The sequence below is a fragment of the Saccostrea cucullata genome, unplaced genomic scaffold, assembly GCF_032062105.1.
Source record: "Saccostrea cucullata isolate Sc308-1 unplaced genomic scaffold, CSIRO_AGI_Scuc_v1 ctg530, whole genome shotgun sequence".
NCBI classification, from domain to species: Eukaryota; Metazoa; Mollusca; class Bivalvia; order Ostreida; family Ostreidae; genus Saccostrea; species Saccostrea cuccullata.
Window position 1 is genome coordinate 90154 of NW_026934319.1, and position 19097 is coordinate 109250.

Consider the following 19097-nt stretch of genomic DNA (forward strand, 5'->3'; position numbering starts at 1 on the left):
TCACTCTTTACAATCTAATTAAAATCAGACTTCTTAGATCCGCGCCGTATACACTCTGCGATCTAAGAAGTCTGATTTTAATTAGATTGTCACTCTTTACTTCACTAAGATTCGGATTCTAAGTATGTTGCAAAAATTAACCAAAAAATATACAGTTTACAGTATGTGTACATTGTAAATAAAAAAAGAGCTTTGAGAATCAGTTTTTAACCAGAAATTAAAATTAACCAATCCTATTCCTAATGTTCTTTAAGCTGTCAGATTAATATATCTTCCTTTACTTTGAATTGCCTTATCAGAAATTTGTTTCCAATTGTGTTGATGTGTAATATTTAACATCACTTTGTGACAAAGTATCAAATCATTAAATATATGTATTCATACTACATGTGTCTACCTTGAACATGCTTTTCAAACATGTTTTGTAGAGAGAAATAAATTCATATAAAAAAAATTTAAATCACATTTCACTAATTTCCTGAAAGTGAGCACTATTGAATACAATCAAGAAAGACAACTCCTCTAGATATTTATAAATTCGCATCATAACTCCTCTTTCTCTTTCTTGTCTGAGTCCTTTACATCTTCTCCTTCTTCCTCCTCCTCAATGCCTTCGTCTGTTTCATCCTCGTTTTCCTGATCCTCCTCTTCTTTATCTTCCACTTTCTGAGATTCCTGGACAGGACCTGGTTCTGGCATTGGAGTGTTCAGATCTTCTTCAGAGCAGTATTCTGTGTAATTATATTTTTAGAAGATATAAAATAAATATGATTAGTATTTTAGCTTGTAAATTTTGACATTTTTACCCCATAGATGATGATTTCTATGAGATATATAGTACTGGAGTGTGTTGTACCAATGTTTTGGTAAAGATAGAGATGACAGAGCACTCTCTGTTTAAATTTAGGACGTACCTGCAATCTCTCCACACACTTTCTTTTCTACTTCAGGAAGTTCTCCGTGTCTAAAGGCTCGGATTATCTGGTCTTCATATTCCTCCGCTATTGTCTCACACTGAAAAAAATATTAGTACAATAGTTAAAAAATTAAAGCTAAAGGTTAAACTATCAGCCATTACATACATAAAACAATGTAATTATTAAGTTTTCTGGTTTTTGTCATTTGACATGTTATCTTTACTTCAATTAATGTGGTAGTATCAAGCAAATGATGAACTGAATTACTGAGTATGAAACACTATAACTCCCTTATTATTACAAAGAGATTATGAACTTTTCTGTACTTGATTTTCTGTATGATAACTGAGTTCATTGTTAGGTGTGAATTAATAAATCACATGTAAATTTTCTCTGGTTAATGGCAAAGTTATAATTTCAATAATACATGTACATGGTGAAAATAAAATGGGTTACAAATATTGCAGAAAGTTATCTGAAATAAACTTTTTCCTTACTGTGTGTGTCAATAGTTTCATCCCCTCCATTGTAATCTGTATGTCTTTGAGCACCAAAGGCTTGCCATCCCTGGAGACCATTCTCACTATACTTCTCTTTCCTAGTCCGTTCTTTGTATTTCCATACTGCCTGAATTTTTCACAAATTGTCTCAAAAACCTCTGTTAGATGAACTTCAGATCTTGCATAGGGTACCTGCAAATCATACAAATGAATGTACATGTACTGTACATATTTTGAATTCATAAATGAATTCAATTATCTTATACCCATCTGAAATTAGGTTGCTTTCATTGTGCACTGTATTAATTTACTGTTAAGCAACTTTAATGTGTGTGCGAGAAATTTATGCCAGGTTCATGAAAGCCTTGTCATCGCGAATATTTCTCACTGCAAATTGGTTTTTAAAGTCTCTGCATCTATAATTTACAGATTAAAAAGGCCTGATCACAAAAATTGAATGTTGAGAACTAGTTTACCCCCAGTAAATCTTGAAATAAAGTCGTCCTGAATAAAAGTTGGTTTACGTAACAAATTTCAGAAGTGACCTAGAATTACATGTAGAAGGGCAGAGATCAAAAATTGACTGTGGTACCTGTGAATTATGAATGGTCACTGCGACAATATAAAATTGCATGTACATGAATAGGTTTTTTGTGCATCTACATGTCAATTAATCAATTACCTCTACAGTCTTCTGGTTTCCTTTGGAGTCCACTCTAAAGCTGCCAACTTGAACTTTCTGTTTGGAGTTGACGGAGGAAATACTGTGGTTAACTTCATCAGTTAAAGCCCTGCAAACTACAAGACAGAAGAGGAAAGAGGTTTGAATTATCAACACTTTGACATCAAAAGAAAAATTACAAAAAAGAATTACTGTACTGTTATGGTCTTGACCTACATCTAAATCACAAATATAAAACCTTTCCAATATTTCGAGGAAAGAGAGATACATTGTTGTAATGAAAAGAAGTGCATATAAATAATATTTAATTTCTGGAACTTTTTAAAAAATCATGTTATCTTTAAAAACATTGTATTCACATGGATCTACAAACAAGAGCTATGGAATAGTTAGAGCTACATGTATGTGTACATTTTGAGTGCATTTATTTGGGGGGGGGGGGCAGTTTTGCTTGATTTTGCAAAATTTTCAATTGTTGTAAAGTACAGAACTGCTAAAATAAAATAAAGTTACCTGCACAGTAGAGTTCATCATCTCTCTTTGATTCCACAATCAAAAGAGACCCCACGGTTAGCAGGAGAAGACGTAGATCCATTTCTGTAAAGTACCCCCTGGTAATATTATTACGTATTTGAGATTCAGTTCAGCAAATTTTAAAGATTTGATCTGAAGAAAAGTTGAGTTTACCAATATTTTTTTCAATATGATTGTTACTTCTTATCTACTGATGTGGTCGATTTTGATTGGTGAGTTGTCAAAACTTTCTGTCTATCATTTTAAAAAAATAAAGCTTACATGGCATACATCTAAATATCAATAAGTAAACTCAAAAACGTCAAGAAATCGAAATATGATATCTTCACACTGCTTGAAAACACAATAAAATACAGATTACATGCTATGTTTACCTTTTTTTCCACCAACACCGGTTCTGTCGATGTCGACAGGTGCTCAACTTCCACTTTCAATTTCAACTGCCACTTCCAGCACCTAAAAAAATCGTGAACTTAAAATCAATCGACTTCAAATAATAGACATACTGCAAGATATAATAAATTTTGAATTTCAATTATTTTTTTTATTAAATTTTCATTTAATTTCTGTTCTATGTGAACAAAATTTATCTATTTTTAATGTCATTAGATCTGTGCGGCCTTTTGTCGACATCTACTTTCAGTTTGACTTCGTCTGCGGAACGGGAAAGGTAACGAAGCTGTCTCCTTGCCTACTTGGTGGCCTTTAATTGCACTCATACTGTTTTCATCCTCATCATAAAGACTTGGGTAAGGCATCTAACAAAGAAATAAAACAAAGCCATCAACAATTAGTTACAAATCCACAGTGTCATTATGTGTCATTCTATGAATAATCCGAGATTCCTCTGACTCTAACCGCTGCTTTTTTATATTGTGACTTGTGCAGGTCACAATGGGCGCGCTTGATTTGTCTACACCTTACACCCGGTGTACACTTTTTCATAATCAAGTGAAAAAGTGTACACTTTTGGTGTACACCTTCTACACCCTGTGCAGGGCATGTGTAGGTAATTACACCGAAAATTCAATATGGCTGACAAATGACGAGACGGTAAATCTGCAGAATTTCTTTTTCTGTATTTGAGTTTACTGTCAAGTATTTGATAGGTTGATTGTGATGAATTGTTTTTAGTAATTTAGTGGACCATGATTTGTGCATTTTATGGAAAATGAAAAACTTCATAATTTGTAAAATTAAAAAAATAAGCCAATTTTGCAAGTTTGGTTGATTAAGTCTCTAAGTAAATATATTTGACTATGGCTATATATTTAGTTATAGGGGTAATTATGGGCAGCTAGAACAATGTTTAAAAAAAATTATTTGCATTTTGTAAAATGTTTTGTTTTTAAATGGTTTTAAAAGAATGTTCACAATCGCAACAAATATTTTATTAAAAAATGGTCTGCAAATAGGCCTCCCTCAGTTTGTTGAAATTTTGACATCCATGTTGAATTTGCTACACTACACCCAATTTCACTTGATTATGAGGTGTAAATCGTCTACACTGGGTGTAGTAAGGTGTAGACAAATCAAGCGCGCCCAATATAAAAGCAGGGGTTAGAGTCAGAGGAATCTCGGATTATTCTATGAACTACTACAGCGATACACTGTTCAAATCTTCTCGATGCTGCAATGCCTATGATTATACCCCCCGCTTGAAAAGCGGGAGGGTATATAGTAATCGTTAATTCCGTCCGTCTGTACGTCTGTCCGTCCGTCCGTCTGTCTGTCCGTCCGTCTGTCCGTCCGTCCGTCTGTTACGCTTTGGGGTACCCATCTCTTATCCGCAACTCCTCCCATACCACTGAATGAAATTTGATGAAACTTTCATAGAATCTTTATTACATATTGCCATTGTGCACCTCCTATTTTACTTTTTGATCTGACATATTTTGGATTTTCCAGAGCAAAACATGGACACTGCCATTTTATTCAAATGGGAGGCGGGGGGTATCATTTAGTGAGCTCATTGCTCACAGTACCTCTAGTTTAAGACTTAGAGTAGGATCCTAGTACTGTAAACGTGGAAATTTTAACGATGTGCTAATTTTGACTATATTGACGATTTTTCTTTTGTCGTCAAAATTTACACTCGTCAAACTTATTACTGTAAAACGAGAATATTTGGCGCACTATTAATTTTAGCGCCTTTGGCGCAAGAGCCCCTGAGCGCTAAAATTTATCGTGCGCTAAAGGATTTTTAAATATCATTTTTGTGTGTGTTCAAAGCTTTTACATAAGTACATGTAAACTGGAATGCGCGATTACGTAATGCCGAGGGGTCATTGGATTTTATATACACACTAGCACTGCACATGTACGGAAGACAGAAAGTTCTGCCAAATCATAATTTAATTAAACTATTGTTACCCCGGTAGCTGTTACCGGATAATTATCATTAGCACCTTCAAAGTTTGGCTTCTCGGCGTGTCAATATATCGCCTCGAGGTAAACAATGCAATCAAGCATGGCGATTGAGCTTGCAGACAATACCTGATTAGGATTACCGTTTTATCTGAGTAATTTTCTGTCGATTCATGCATTCTTTTAATGTGATTTAAATGAGTAAATACTCCATTTCTTTTATATGAAAATAGAAATAAAATAAATCTTAACATTGTACCAGGTCCATGTGATAGCAACACGTACCGCGGTAACGGTAACGAATGTTTACTGATATACGGGAGTACTAATATGTTTCAGTGCTTGACTAACCAAAAAGTCAAAAATGGGCGTGGATAAAAAAATAATATCACATTTATATATTTTATTTTTAAGTGCAAGCGCTAAAATTTATTTGCGCCAATGTACTCCCACTTACGTTTGCGCTAAAATATGTATGCGCCAAATGTTCTCGTTTTACAGTATCATATACATAGCGTCACAACAGATATTGACCATTGTACAACTTTACGGCTAAATTTTCACGGCTTTTTCCTTTTACAACTAGATCAAAGTCACTGTTAATTTCTTTTGTAATTAGTTATGAAAACATAGTGATATATAATCACATTTTTAAGAATCATTGAATCTAAATTAGTGTATCAAATACTGCATGCGTAACTTAGCGTAATTATCACGCCGTGCTTGGCATAGTTTGTCACCTCAGGCAATTGACCGATTATAATGAAATCAAATAACAAGAGGGCAATTTATTTAATCAAAATTTACACACATAGATAGTTTGTACAAAAATTAAATTTTAGTGATTCCGACGCTGCCTTTGTATCCTCATGAATTCAAAGATTTGAAACTCTTGATTAAATATTTCGTCAAAATTAACACTTGTCAATTTCAGTAAACAAAAAATCATCAATTTTTCAACTTGTCAAAATAACCATGTTTACAGTATTTCCTGTTTTTAATTGTTTGATGAATTGGTATTCCATAATTATATTGATATAGATTTCTATATAGCATGTGCATTTAAAAGCTATGATCAGGTCCAGTACAATACCCTGATAAAGCTATATAGCTTGATAAAGCTATATAGCTTTTTCAAGGTATTACAAATACCTTGATCAAGGTATTTTATGTAATGAAAATTCTAAAAAAAAAATTCTTTAAAAAATAAATACTGAAAGTCGAGTTCTGAGTTATTGTCAGTAAATTCACGCATGTAATTAGTACTCAAACACAAAGAAATAAGTATAAAAGCATGTCATGTGAGGAGACATTCTTTTATGTTGTCTTTTTGATACCAGAGTGCTTTTCATGCACAAGTGGACATACTGACCAAAACTCAAGAACTCGACTTTCAGTATTTCATTTTTTAAGAATTTTTTTGAATTTTCATTACATAAAAATACCTTGATCAAGGTATTTGTAATACCTTGATAAAGCTATATAGCTTTATCAAGCTAAATACCTTAATCAGGGTATTGTGCTGGACCTGATGATGTAGTTGCTGCGGATGCAATAATGTAACCCTCAGATTTTTATCCGCCCGGATTAGATCAGGGGGGGGGGGGGATTGTTTTTGTCCTGTCTTTTTGTCTGTCAACTTTAACCTTCACCAAAACTTTTGAACCATAAGAGATAGAGACTTCATATTTGGTATCCATAATTACTCAACTAATTAAGTTCTTTCAAATGACACCAAGGTCAATGAACCTTGTGATCTTGACTGACCTATGTGCTAAAAATAGCCTTTTTGAACCTTCACCATACACATAACTTTTGAACTATAAGAGAAAGAGACTTCATATTTGGTATGCATACACCACTAGTTTATAGTTCTTTCAAAAAATGACACCAAGGTTAATGTCCTTGTGACCTTGACTGCAACCAATATGCTAAAAATAGTTTGTTTTTTTTTTCAAACTTTGTTGCCGCAGGGCAAATAGTGTTTTACAAACACATTTTGTTTCTGATATTTTCCTCTTTCTCCTTCTCTCTCCAAAAAAGGAAGAGGGATACATTATTGCACCTAACTAAGTTTATTAGCCTCTGATGAACATATTTGAAAGAAAAAGTATTTTACATTTTATATATATATATATATATATATATATATATATATATATATATATATATATATATATATATATATATATATATATATATATATATATATATTACATGTATTCACAGGATCTGGAATGAGAGGAAAGTTTACATACTGTGTGTATCATGCAGCAAAAGCGCATCCCATGTTTTCACATGTGCTATCCAGAGTTCCCACCATGAACAAGCAAATAAAAAGGGGGAAGTTCAGGTATTCACTCCTATGTTTTGTTTACAAGAAAGAAGTTTTTATGCCCCCAAAGATTTGAGGGTATATAGCTTTTGTTATGTCCATCTGTCTGTCTGTCTGTTTGTCTGCAAAAACTTTAACCTTGCCCATAACTTTAGATTTAGTGGAGCTACGACTTTCAAATTTCACATAAGCATTCCTTGTAACAAGACTTTTCTAAAGGTTCCACCAGATTTGACCTTTTATAATGACCTTGGAGTTTGACCCACTTATACACAGAAACTTTTACTTTGGCCATAAATTTTGAACAGTAGATACTAGGACTTTCATACTTCACATATGTATTCTTTGTGGCAAGACCTTTCATTTGATACCAACAACTTAGACTTTTTGACCTTGACCTTGGAGATTTCCGTTCTTACGAAAAAACTTTAACCTGGACCATAAATTTTAAATGGTAAGGGCTTTCATATTTCACAATTGTATTTCTTGTAAGAAGACCCTACTACATGTATGTTACCAATATATTTAATTTGCATTTGTTTAAGAAAAGTTTAATCTTTGCCAAATGGGGGCATCAGTGTTTCACAAACACATCATCTTTTAAAGAGTTTTATAAGTCATGATCAGTTTTGTGCAAAGAATCAATCATTAAAATGTTGTGTTTTTTTTAATTTTTACACATATACAGTATTGTGCTGCCACATAAAACAACACCTACCAGAGTTGTGCCAAGCTTTATACAGAAACCTCCCTATGCAGTAACAGGTGTGGTAGGACCAAAGCCAGTAGAAACTGAAATAAAAAATGAGGAGCAGATTCAAACTATGAGAAATACATGTCGACTTGCAAGAAAGATTCTTGATTCAGCAGGAAAACAGTTAAAGGCAAGTGATAATAGCCTAGTATACACATGCTGACTCCTCAAACAGTAAAACATACATGTACCTGTCATATCCACTAGCCTAAGGAAAGAAATTTTGTGTTTGAGTAAATGGTTAAGTCAGCTTGAACAGTGTAAAGAACATGGAAATTGGAAAATATTTCATTTTATATTTACTTATTTAGTTAACTTACAATGTAAACATGTAATATACTTGCACATATAACTATGATAATTAAGTTTGATTAAAATCTTAATAAAATCTCAGAATATATTTTTAAATTTATCAATTTAAGAGAGAAAGAATCTTGATATTTCATGTATATTATTTCTAGACATTCAGCAAGTTTTCTATCATTAATATAAAAGATACAAATTACAAAGATGTCAGAGTCATAATGAAAAACTAATTACTGGTAACTTCATTTTTATAGGCTGGAATGACAACAGATGAGATAGATGAGTATATACATGAGATGTGTATAGACAATGGAGCCTACCCCTCACCATTACTATACAATAACTACCCCAAGTCCATCTGTACATCCGTCAACAACGTGGCGTGTCATGGGATACCAGACCTCCGGCCACTGGAGGATGGAGATATCATAAATGTTGATGTCACGGTGAGCAATCGCGATGAAATAAAACATGATTTTTCTGGGTGGTTAAATTGCCTTGTTATGGCAGCTTGTACCTTAGGATTAACAGAATTTTTTCAGTCTGAATTTACATGTGCATTTTTAGCTCACCTCGACGAAGTCGAGATAAGCTTATGCTATACCCCGGGCGTTGGCGTCGGTGTCAGTGTCGGCTTCGGCGTCCCAGGTTAAAGTTTTAGGAGCAAGTCCATTCCCAAGTAACTATAAGCCCTACCCAGACCAAACTTGCATGGATGATGCATCTAGGGATGGGCACTACCAGACTTTGTTCGGATGCTGGATCTGACCTACATTTTCCAGATGAGTGACCAGGTTAAAGTTTTGGGAGGAGGTCCATTCCCAAGTAACTATATGCCCTACCCGGACCAAACTTGCATGGATGATGCATCTAGGGATGGACACTACCATACTTGCTTCGGGTGCTTGATCTGACCTACATTTTCCAGATGAGTGACCAGGTTAAAATTTTGGGAGCAGGTCCATTCCCAAGGAACTATAAGCCCTATCCAAACCAAACTTGCATGGATGATGCATCTAGGGATGGACACAACCAGACTTGCTTCGGATGCTGGATCTGACCTACATTTTCATTCCAAAAGAACTATAAGACCTACCCGAACCAAACTTGCATACTAAGATGATGCATCTAGGGATGGACACTACCAGATTTGCTTTGGATGCTGAATCTGACCTATATTTTCCAAACAAGAGACCAGGTTATAGTTTTGGGAACAGATTAATCCCAATGAACTTGAAGTCCTTGATATCTGCAGTATTAACAAAGTTATGAATATTTGCTTACACTATATACATGTTTTTCACGTGCGTAGAAATGTGTATATATATGCCCTGTAAGGGGTTAAACACAACTTGCAAGATTATTGTTGTTGGGATAAATACTAGATATTAAGAAAATGTGATGTGAGATTTGCATTACTTACACTGATAACATTCGTCGAGGTGAGCTTCATAATCATTGATTAACTATGTTTGACTATTTCAATATTCTCTACATATAACTTTATATTCAGGTTTTGTTTAAATTGTTTATATTGTTATTAAGAATTTGTTGATCAAACAGGGTAATGTTTAATCTTTAAAAGTTAGCTGTAAAACTAAAGCTTTCTTGGACAGAAAATTTATTTAATTATACAAAACAGATTTTTTTTAAGTTACATAACTAGTAAATCTTTCACAATGGAATTGTTTTATATGTATAAAATATAATGATTTTCCATTTTTATGTAGATCTATAAAGATGGCATGCATGGTGATGTCTCCAAGACCTACATGATTGGCTCAGTGGATGATAAGGCCAAACAACTAGTCAAAGTCACAGAACAGTGTCTGTATGCAGGGATAGAGCAGTGTAGACCAGGACAGAAAATCATTGCCATTGGAACTGCTATCAGGTACATGTAAAAAGAAGTCATGGCTTAATGTAGGCCACTGCTTATACAGGTACATGTAAATGTAGGTCACTGTTAAAACAGGTTAAAGTAGGTCAGTGTTTATTCAGGTAAAAGTAGGTCACTGCTTGTACAGGTAAAATTAGGTCACTGCTTGTACAGGTAAAAGAAGGTCATTGTTAATACAGGTATAAAAAAAGGTCATTGCTTTTGCAGGTAAAAGAAGCAGGGATTAATCTAGGTTTTGCAGGAAAATTGAGAAAATCAGCTGGGGGTCTGATGGCCACTCCAGATCTCCAGCGGCTAAGGGCGAGCACAATTGGGGGACCAAACAGAATTTCATTATTTTGATGACCCTTTAGATTGCATAAAACAGCAAAGTAAAACCATTTTTCACATCTTCATTTTTACTTTAAATTTTACTTTTATTGAATGAAAAAAATTTCTGAACTTTTTATCATTATCAGGTAATGTTTTTACTCATCAAAAGGAGAAAATGGGATTTTATTGGGAAATTTTCTCTTGAGGAAAAATACCAAATTTCGGTAGTGCTTACACAGGTAAAAGTAGGCCAGTGCCTTCAAATTATCTTTGAATAATGTTGTTTAAAACTGTTTTATTAAAAGCTTATCAATAAAATATTGTTATCGATAAAATATTGTTATGACCAGAACTTGTGTTTTCATTAATATGGGTGTAGAGGTGGATTAACTTGGTTTTCTTTTTTCTTTTATCCTGTAGATTCTCCCATTTTTAGCTTGTGAAAAGAATATAAATGTAGGAGCTAGTATTTAAATATCCCAATGAGACAACTGTGCTAGAGAATCTAAAGATTTTTTTGGCTTTAACATAGAATTGGACACTAAATTAAAAACTCTATTACATAGCTAATAAAAAGTAGATAAAAAACTACTAAAAATCTAGAGAATTTTAATTTAGCATTCAATATCTTGGCGTTTTATTGAACACTGATCGTTTGTATTATGTATGAGAATGCCCGAAACATTCCAAATACGAGCGTTCAAAATCGAACGCCCTGTTGTAAACAAAAAATGTTGTCTGGTCAATCTCTCAAAGGCAAATTAAAGAAAGGAAGTGGCAACTAGGTAAGATGTGTTTATGTTCACACAAAAATGAAATTATTTACTAAAAATTAAGCACATAATAGCCCCAATAAAGCCTAAAAAATCAATTTCCTACTGTGCTCAGTAGGGGTCATTTGAATGATGCCATATTGAACACTTACAGGACATGTTAATTTGAACACTGATTCTAAAAAAAAAAAATCATTAATTTGAGTTTTTTTAGTTGGAATAATTATTATAAGCTATATAATACAGGGTTATGGAACTTACATTGGTGAATATTGGCACTTGTTGGCTGTACAATTGCACACGCAAGTTTGTGCATTTGTACAGTCATCTTGTGCCAATATTCACCAATGTAAGTTCAATAACCCTATATTATTGTTAGTTTGTTACACATGATGCTATTGGTAAGTTTTTGGAATCATTTATCACACTTTTCCATCAGATGTGTACCTCAATCTGGCAATTCAGGGCCAGATTTCCAGACCACCAACATATGAAAATCGTGGCATTGGTGGCCCTGAAGCCTGGTCAGATAATCATGTGTGGATTTTGTCTGAGTTTTATCATATCCATTGATATAGCTATTTACTATTAATCTTATAGGTCATATAGAGTTGGATGTCCACACCTACATTAGTTGTGATCATTGATACATGTGTTGACATGTATACCAAAGATAGCAAAGTAGATCAGGCACATACATGTACATAATTTCGTTTTTAGCACACCTGATCCAAATTAAGATCCAATGAGGTTTTTTTCTGAATGAAGAGTGTCTCACATCTGTCTTTCTGCTGTTTATGAAATACAATTGTTTACTAAATTTATCCTGATTTTTTTTTTGTGGGGGGGGGTCATATACATGTACTCTAGTTTTTCTGCTAAAATTTCTTACAACATGTAAAATGTTTAAGATGGCCAAATGGGGTTTCCATTTGGCATATTGTAGTAAAATGTAGTGAAATTACTCTTTTACTGTTTTACATTGTACATATTGAAATATAATAACAATTTTATATAGTAAAATATATATTTATTTATAATTTGCTTTGAAGTGTGAAAAATTGGCACTTTACCATATAATTCTATAGTTACATGTAATATAACTGCATATATATATTTTGTTTTTGAGATGGTCTCTTGAAATACCTAGACAGTGGGTTTTCCTTAAACTTGGCATGTATACACTGAAGTCAATGTAACTTACTGTACATATGCTGTAAAATTAAAGATTTCTCTATTGTAGTTTTCACACAATAAAGAGCTTAGTCAGCTCCTTTAACTTTAAATGCCCCATCTTATCATTGTAGAGACCTGGCAGAGTCCCATGGGTTTTCTGTTATTCCGGCATTCTGCGGACATGGTATAGGATCAGTTTTCCATTCACATCCTGAAATCATGCATATTCGTAAGCTCTTATTACAGACCACTATTTCTCACCATTGGTACAGAGTATAGGTAGTTTTCAGTAGACCCATATTAACAAGAGTTATTTCCCATTGTCCGCCATCTTGAATTGGTGGTCAACCTGGTAATTTTTCCTCTTTGTCCTACCAAATATATAAGAGGGTGTTGCAAAATATTGGGGGGAAAACCTTTATGGAATAAACATTATGAAATAAAGTAGGCTCTAACAAATGTATATTTTTCAGAAAAACAATGCTTCCCAGCCCACAATTGCCAGTATCAAAAGTTAAAGTTGGTTGAATTATGAAGGAATATGAGCATGTTGACCCCCATTATATACCGGTATATGGCGGCCGACGGGAAATAGCTCTTGTTAATTTGGGTCTACTGAAAACTATCTATAGTTCATTTTCACTCCCCCCTTTTTCCATTAAGCTATTCTAATATGCCCTTTAGTTGACTGTCTGCTTTATCAATTGTTCTTTTAGATGCTTTAATATCTGCAAAATTTAAAAAGAGAATGACATGTTTCCAAAGGTGTAATTTGAAATGGGTTCAAAACTAAAATATTTCTTGAATTTACGGGAGTTTATGAAGGGAACGTACTTTACATTTATGTTTAAATTAATTCCTTTTGCTTGAAGTTAAGTATTTACTACAGCTGAATTATTCATGGCCATACATGTGTATATTGGATTAATTCCAGCTCTGGGAGACTATGATTCACAGCATGAGATTATGAAGGAGGGGATGACGTTCACCATTGGTAAGGCTTTAATTTGCATGTATTTTCCCCCTTTTTTGAAAGTATTCAATAGATGATGAGTAGTCATTAATACTTTGTTGTCTTTGAACATTTTACAGGTAAAATATATGAAGTAATAGTACATTATACTGAGTATGAAATAGATTGGCTCAAAATGTATTAAATTTTTCAATGTAAAACCACTTTTTTCTGATATGTGTAGAATTGTGTTCATGATAAAGATTTCTTGATTAAATATATCAATAAAACGTTAATTTCAATTTTAGAGCCGATCTTATCAGAGGGGACCGACATGGTGGCCATTTTGGAGGATGATGGATGGACAGCGGTCTCGGAGGATGGAAGTCGGTCAGCACAGTTTGAACATACAATTCTAGTGACCTCTGATGGATGTGAAATATTAACTGTGTCCGAGGAAGAAATAGCTAAATGGGGATATAAAGAAAATTAATGTTTATGATCATAAGCTTTATGATAAGCTTTATTCAGAATGTTTAAAAGTGATAGAATTTTCCATTGTAGAATAGTTGAATCGACACTTTTCAAAAGTTATGTCCCTTGGCCGCCGTCTTAGGGGAAAACCCCATAGAATCCTCACAGTAGCCTTTATAGTTTTCACATTTGTAACTTTTATCATGTGGTTACTGGAAAAATGCTTTGCATTTTGTGTAAATCAATGCATTGAAAGATAAAAAAAATTAAAAGTAATTTAGGTCACAGAGCACTCCCAAATGTTTGGTAGCACAAAGAGGAGAAATGTTGTTCTTTCCCTTTTGACTTTTTGATTGATCCTGCAAGGGACACAACTTTTGCAAAGTGTGGATTGGAGGCTCTTGTTATCAAAATATATATCTTGCAAGATTAATAAAATTGTCCTTTACTGTTTTAAAATAAATTATTAAAATCTGTTTAAAATAAATCAAAAAAATGTTTGATATGTCCAGTACCGGGACATAGCATCATTTATAAATGAGGTACATGTATTAGTTTTCAGTATTTGAGGGAATTCACTTGTCATTTCAACTAAAACAGCAAGGACTTGCAATAAAAAATAACAGTTAAAAAATTAATTCCATATACATTTTTGATGATCATTTAATTAAAATTAAAACCTGATCTGTCAGTGCTTACTTTTTCCAGGCCAAGTATTTCCTAATCATGCAAAAACCTGTATTACTGAAATTGTTAATCAAATATATATATCAGTTTTTATATTTATTATATAATATTACATTATTTAAAAACCTATTTGAATATTGAATAAAATTCTAAATTAAACAAGATGTATTTGTGAAACACTATGTGCCTGGCGGCAACAAAATTCGAAAAAGTTATTTTTAGCATATAGGTCACAGTAAAGGTCACAAGGTCATTGAACTTGGTGTCATTTGAAAGAATGTAATAAGTGGAATAAGCATACTAAATATGAAGTCTCTTATGGTTCAAGAGTTATGGTGAATTAGGTTCAGAAAGGCTATTTTTAGCATACAGGTCACAGTTAAGGTCAGTCATTGTCCTTGGGCCATTTGAGAGAATTTATTTAGTGGGATAGGCATACCAAATATAAAGTCTATCTCCTATGGTTCAAAAGTTATGGCGAAAGTTCAAAAGTGAAGAACACAAGGTCATTGAACTTTGTGTCATATGAAAGAGCTGAATTAGTAAAGTATACATACTTAATATGAAGTCTCTATCTCCTTTTGTTCAAAAGTTATGGCAAAAGTTCTTTAAAAAAGCTATTTTTAGCATATAGGTCACAGTCAAGGTCACAAGGTCATTAACCTTGGTGTCATTAGAAAATGCTTAATTAGTGTTGTATGTATCTATAATACCAAATACGCAATCTCTATCTCTCATGGTTCAAAAGTTATTGCGAAGGTTAAAGTTGACAACAGACAAACAGACAGGGCAGAAGCAATATACGCCCTGGATCTATCGATTCAGGCGCATAATTTATGAATTATGTCCCTTAGCAAAGGGGTCAATCCTCCATTTTTCAGAATCATCTTTCCCCAATTACAGATCACTCATAGCAAGTGGTAAATCTGGCACCATCTCCACTTTCCACTTATCAGAGTTAACTCCCTCAAAAGAGAATCAACCCTGTGATACAGAGTTCCCTCTCCTTAGCCGAGTCTTTTCTGCATTTCAGAGTCCACTTTTCCATTTTAAAGTTATTTCCCTTAGCTGATTTCCCTTGCTAAATCCTACATTCGAGTTTTTTCTCAATTCTAGTAAAGGGTTAGTCCTCTATTCAGGAGTTGTCTTCTCGTCAGAGGGTTAATTTCCCGTTACAGGGTTATCTCCCATAGCAGGAGGTCAATCAACCATTACAGAGTTATATACATTACTAGTAATTAGCAGAGGGTCAATCCCGAGAGTGCAAATCCTCTATTTCAGAGTTATCTCCATTAGTAGAAAGTTAGTCCTTATACATTCAGATCTATCTTCTTCACAGGAATCGATGAAAAAATATTTACATTTCCAATGTCTATGTCCGAGATAAAATTTCAAATAGTAAATGTACTTTATTTGTTCATAAATCTACTCGTTCATCGATAGGCGCGGTTAAAAAAAAATCACGTGACAAAGAGAGACAGAAGCGGGCTTAGAGAAAGTGGATTAGCGGACTCAAGAGCATGTAAATATAAGGGATTCAATTACTGTCAGATTTTTTGGTTTCATGACAATGATCAATCGATTGGCTAGCGTGATAAATGCATATAATTATCACGCAAGCACTCGATAAATAAAATTATGAAACCAAAAAATCAGACAGTAATTCCTTAAATATCTGAAGATAACGAAAAGTATTCAAGCTCAGAAGTCCATTCAAACAAAGCAAATCAGGAGCAGACCATACAAGGACTTCTAATGCATCAGAGGTCAGGGATCAGGTGCCATGGAGGAGTGAATATCCCCTGCCGATCGATCACAACCGTCGTGTGCTCCTTGACTGAAAAAAAATAAAAAATCTTTAGACAATTCATTGTTTAAAAAAACGGATTACATGTAACAATTAGATTGAAAAATGTCAATCAGATGATTTAATGATAAATTGTATTTGCCGACAAGATTAATTCATCGACTATAAAAATTGCGAAAGGATTATTTTAATTATCTTATTAATAGAGGGCCATTCCTCCATGACAATATTATTATCTCTCTTAACAAAGAGTGACCAGTCCTCCAAGTCAGAGTTTTCTTTCATAACAGAGGGTCATTCCTCCTAAATGCAGTGGAATTATCATAGGATATGGTTTCCCACACAATCTGAACTACATGTAATAATATCTTCACTCGTGGTCAACACAAGTTCTAAGATAAGGAATGTCGGTCATTTTATCTTGAAATCAGCAAGTCAGTATAATAGCTTTCGGTCACCATGGCACATCTCGGGCTTTTTTCTGTTCTTGTAAGGTAAGTATAATTCTTTTAAATTCTTGTCACTTTTTTCAGTTTCTACATTCCTTTCAGATAATTTGATAATGTGGATTTTTTTGCTTTTCTTGCAAAGTAAACAATGAATTGAATTATATTGTAGTGTTGCTGTTGTTTTTGCTGACTCGGACACGGACTATACCCAGGAGCTCTTTGGACACTTTGACCACACTGTTTATGCGTCGTCTCACAGCGTTAAGGTTCTGAGCCTGTCAGAATTTCAAACTTTGTTCCATAGTCTTGGATTGGATGGTTTGTAAACTTTAAGTTTGATACCCGGCTCGTACGTCAGAACGTAATGGATTTCATATAGTTTGTTTCGTTTTATTTTAAAATATCAGTCTCCTTTTCAAAGTCAAGATTTAGTTGATGCCACATAAGTTTGGAATTTCTCGATGTTCATTGAAAACTATGAATTATTTCCTTGATAACCTTACGTGGCCGTTTGACAGTGGGATGTTTACTCCTCTATGGCACCTAATCCTACATTTAATTTTTTAAGAGATCCAAGTTTGCTCGACTCCCAATTTGTTTTCTTTCTATGAACTTTTTAATTTTGCTTGATAAGTTTGTTATCTCCATATTTAATTCATCTGATTATAACTTTTTTCCAGAGCACAGTTTTGTATCACATTGGGCTTCGAGACATTTGCCTTGTGACAATGGTGCTTCTCTTTTCTTCAAAGAGATTGACGGAGACGACAGTAGACACATAGACACTGATGAGATCACTTATTTCTTTAGATTGTTCGATGCCAATGGTAAGAAAATCATTGTAATTTTTATCTATTTTGTCATTAAATGAAAAATTGTTGCATACAAGTGTTATAATGAACTTCTATCTCTTGACCTTGCATATCGAATACCTCAAATAACAAAAATGATAGAAATTATTCAGGAATCATAATCATTTTGGAATTTAAAAAAGAATTTAAGAAAAATTCCATAGTAGACTTTCTTGACATGAATATAAATCCAAGTCTGACATCGAACACTCTGGTAAACACTTACCACATCGAACAAATTGATTTTACACGTTAAGAGGGCTAGCTGGGGGTTGTGGCCATTTTCAGACCATTTTGTTTTCCTTAATTATACAAAAATGATCAATTTTTAAAAGTAAAATGTATGAAATTTTTCTATGCCAAATGATAGTTGACAGCTGAAGATATCAGATCTAAAATTTTTAGTTATATCTGATGGTTAATTTGTTGACCCCTAACCTCCTTTAGTGTCATGAATGTTAAGTTTATTGTAATAAATCATTATAAAAATTATTAAAAACATGCAAAAAAAAAAATTCGAATATACAGTTTACTTCCGGACTGTTTATAGGGCTTACTGTAATGGCGGTTATGTTTAACTTTCAGAGGACCAAGAGGTGACAGAAGCCGAGTTTAGCGCGGCCTGGAATGCGTTGTTTACTGGATACATGCAAACTCACGCCATCAAATGCCACAAAACGGGGGGTGATGATGATGATAGAAAATGATTCCAGTGTGATAAAGACAAATAAAGTCAACAAAGTTCACAGTATAACGAATACGTTTGAGTGGGTTTTTTTAATTCCTAAAAGGGGAAATGATGTACCTGCAGTTTAATTTTGTTTCTTTGTGTACATCACTACATGGTGTAGTCAACATTATATATCTTTTTTTTTCACAACCATAACCTGTAGCTTCATAAACATGTTTTACTCTTCTCATGTTCTATAATGGGGTGATAGTATCTCTTTCCCTCTATCACCTTTTAAAAAGTCTTTTTTAGTTCAAAATAGTGAGAGAAAAAACTGCATCCCGAAAACGGAGGATGTTTGATAAGAAAGAAACTTTTGATTGTGGAGGATCTAAATTCCCGAAGATACCAGTCCCCGAATGTAGGCCCCAAATTTTTGGTGAACGTAAAAATGTAGATGTTTATTCATGTGTGTTAACAAAAGTCCACTGTTCCCTTGCTCTTTTAAAAACAGTTTATTATTTTAATATATATTTGGGTAAGTCCCCAGGTTCCTATTTTCATGTTCTTGATTTGAACATATTTTATTGTATATACTGTACAATTGGGATTGGACAAAATTTCTAAAAACTTAATACACCCTTTCCCTAC

The 19097-nt window shown here is 33.6% G+C and overlaps 2 protein-coding genes across 2 annotated transcripts; one reads left to right on the forward strand and one right to left on the reverse strand.

The window, feature by feature from the left end:
* Nucleotides 1-211: 211 nt before the first annotated feature.
* On the reverse strand, nt 212-3084 carry LOC134240462 (protein canopy homolog 2-like). The gene is made up of 6 exons (XM_062722547.1): nt 3008-3084; nt 2613-2696; nt 2100-2215; nt 1415-1609; nt 915-1014; nt 212-731 (listed from the first exon to the last, which is right to left on the reverse strand). Exons 2-6 carry the CDS (start codon nt 2692-2694, stop codon nt 544-546), a joined length of 681 nt encoding a protein of 226 aa, XP_062578531.1. The 5' UTR covers nt 2695-2696; nt 3008-3084; the 3' UTR covers nt 212-543.
* Nucleotides 3085-3242: 158 nt separating this feature from the next.
* On the forward strand, nt 3243-18520 carry LOC134240460 (methionine aminopeptidase 1D, mitochondrial-like). Its single transcript, XM_062722546.1, has 12 exons — nt 3243-3382; nt 7230-7353; nt 8024-8219; nt 8650-8841; nt 10126-10289; nt 12688-12785; nt 13491-13550; nt 13817-14002; nt 16767-16970; nt 17095-17243; nt 17606-17752; nt 18362-18520. The coding sequence occupies exons 2-8, from the start codon at nt 7238-7240 to the stop codon at nt 13999-14001; spliced, it is 1011 nt and encodes a 336-aa protein (XP_062578530.1). The 5' UTR covers nt 3243-3382; nt 7230-7237; the 3' UTR covers nt 14002; nt 16767-16970; nt 17095-17243; nt 17606-17752; nt 18362-18520.
* The last annotated feature ends 577 nt before the right edge of the window (nt 18521-19097 follow it).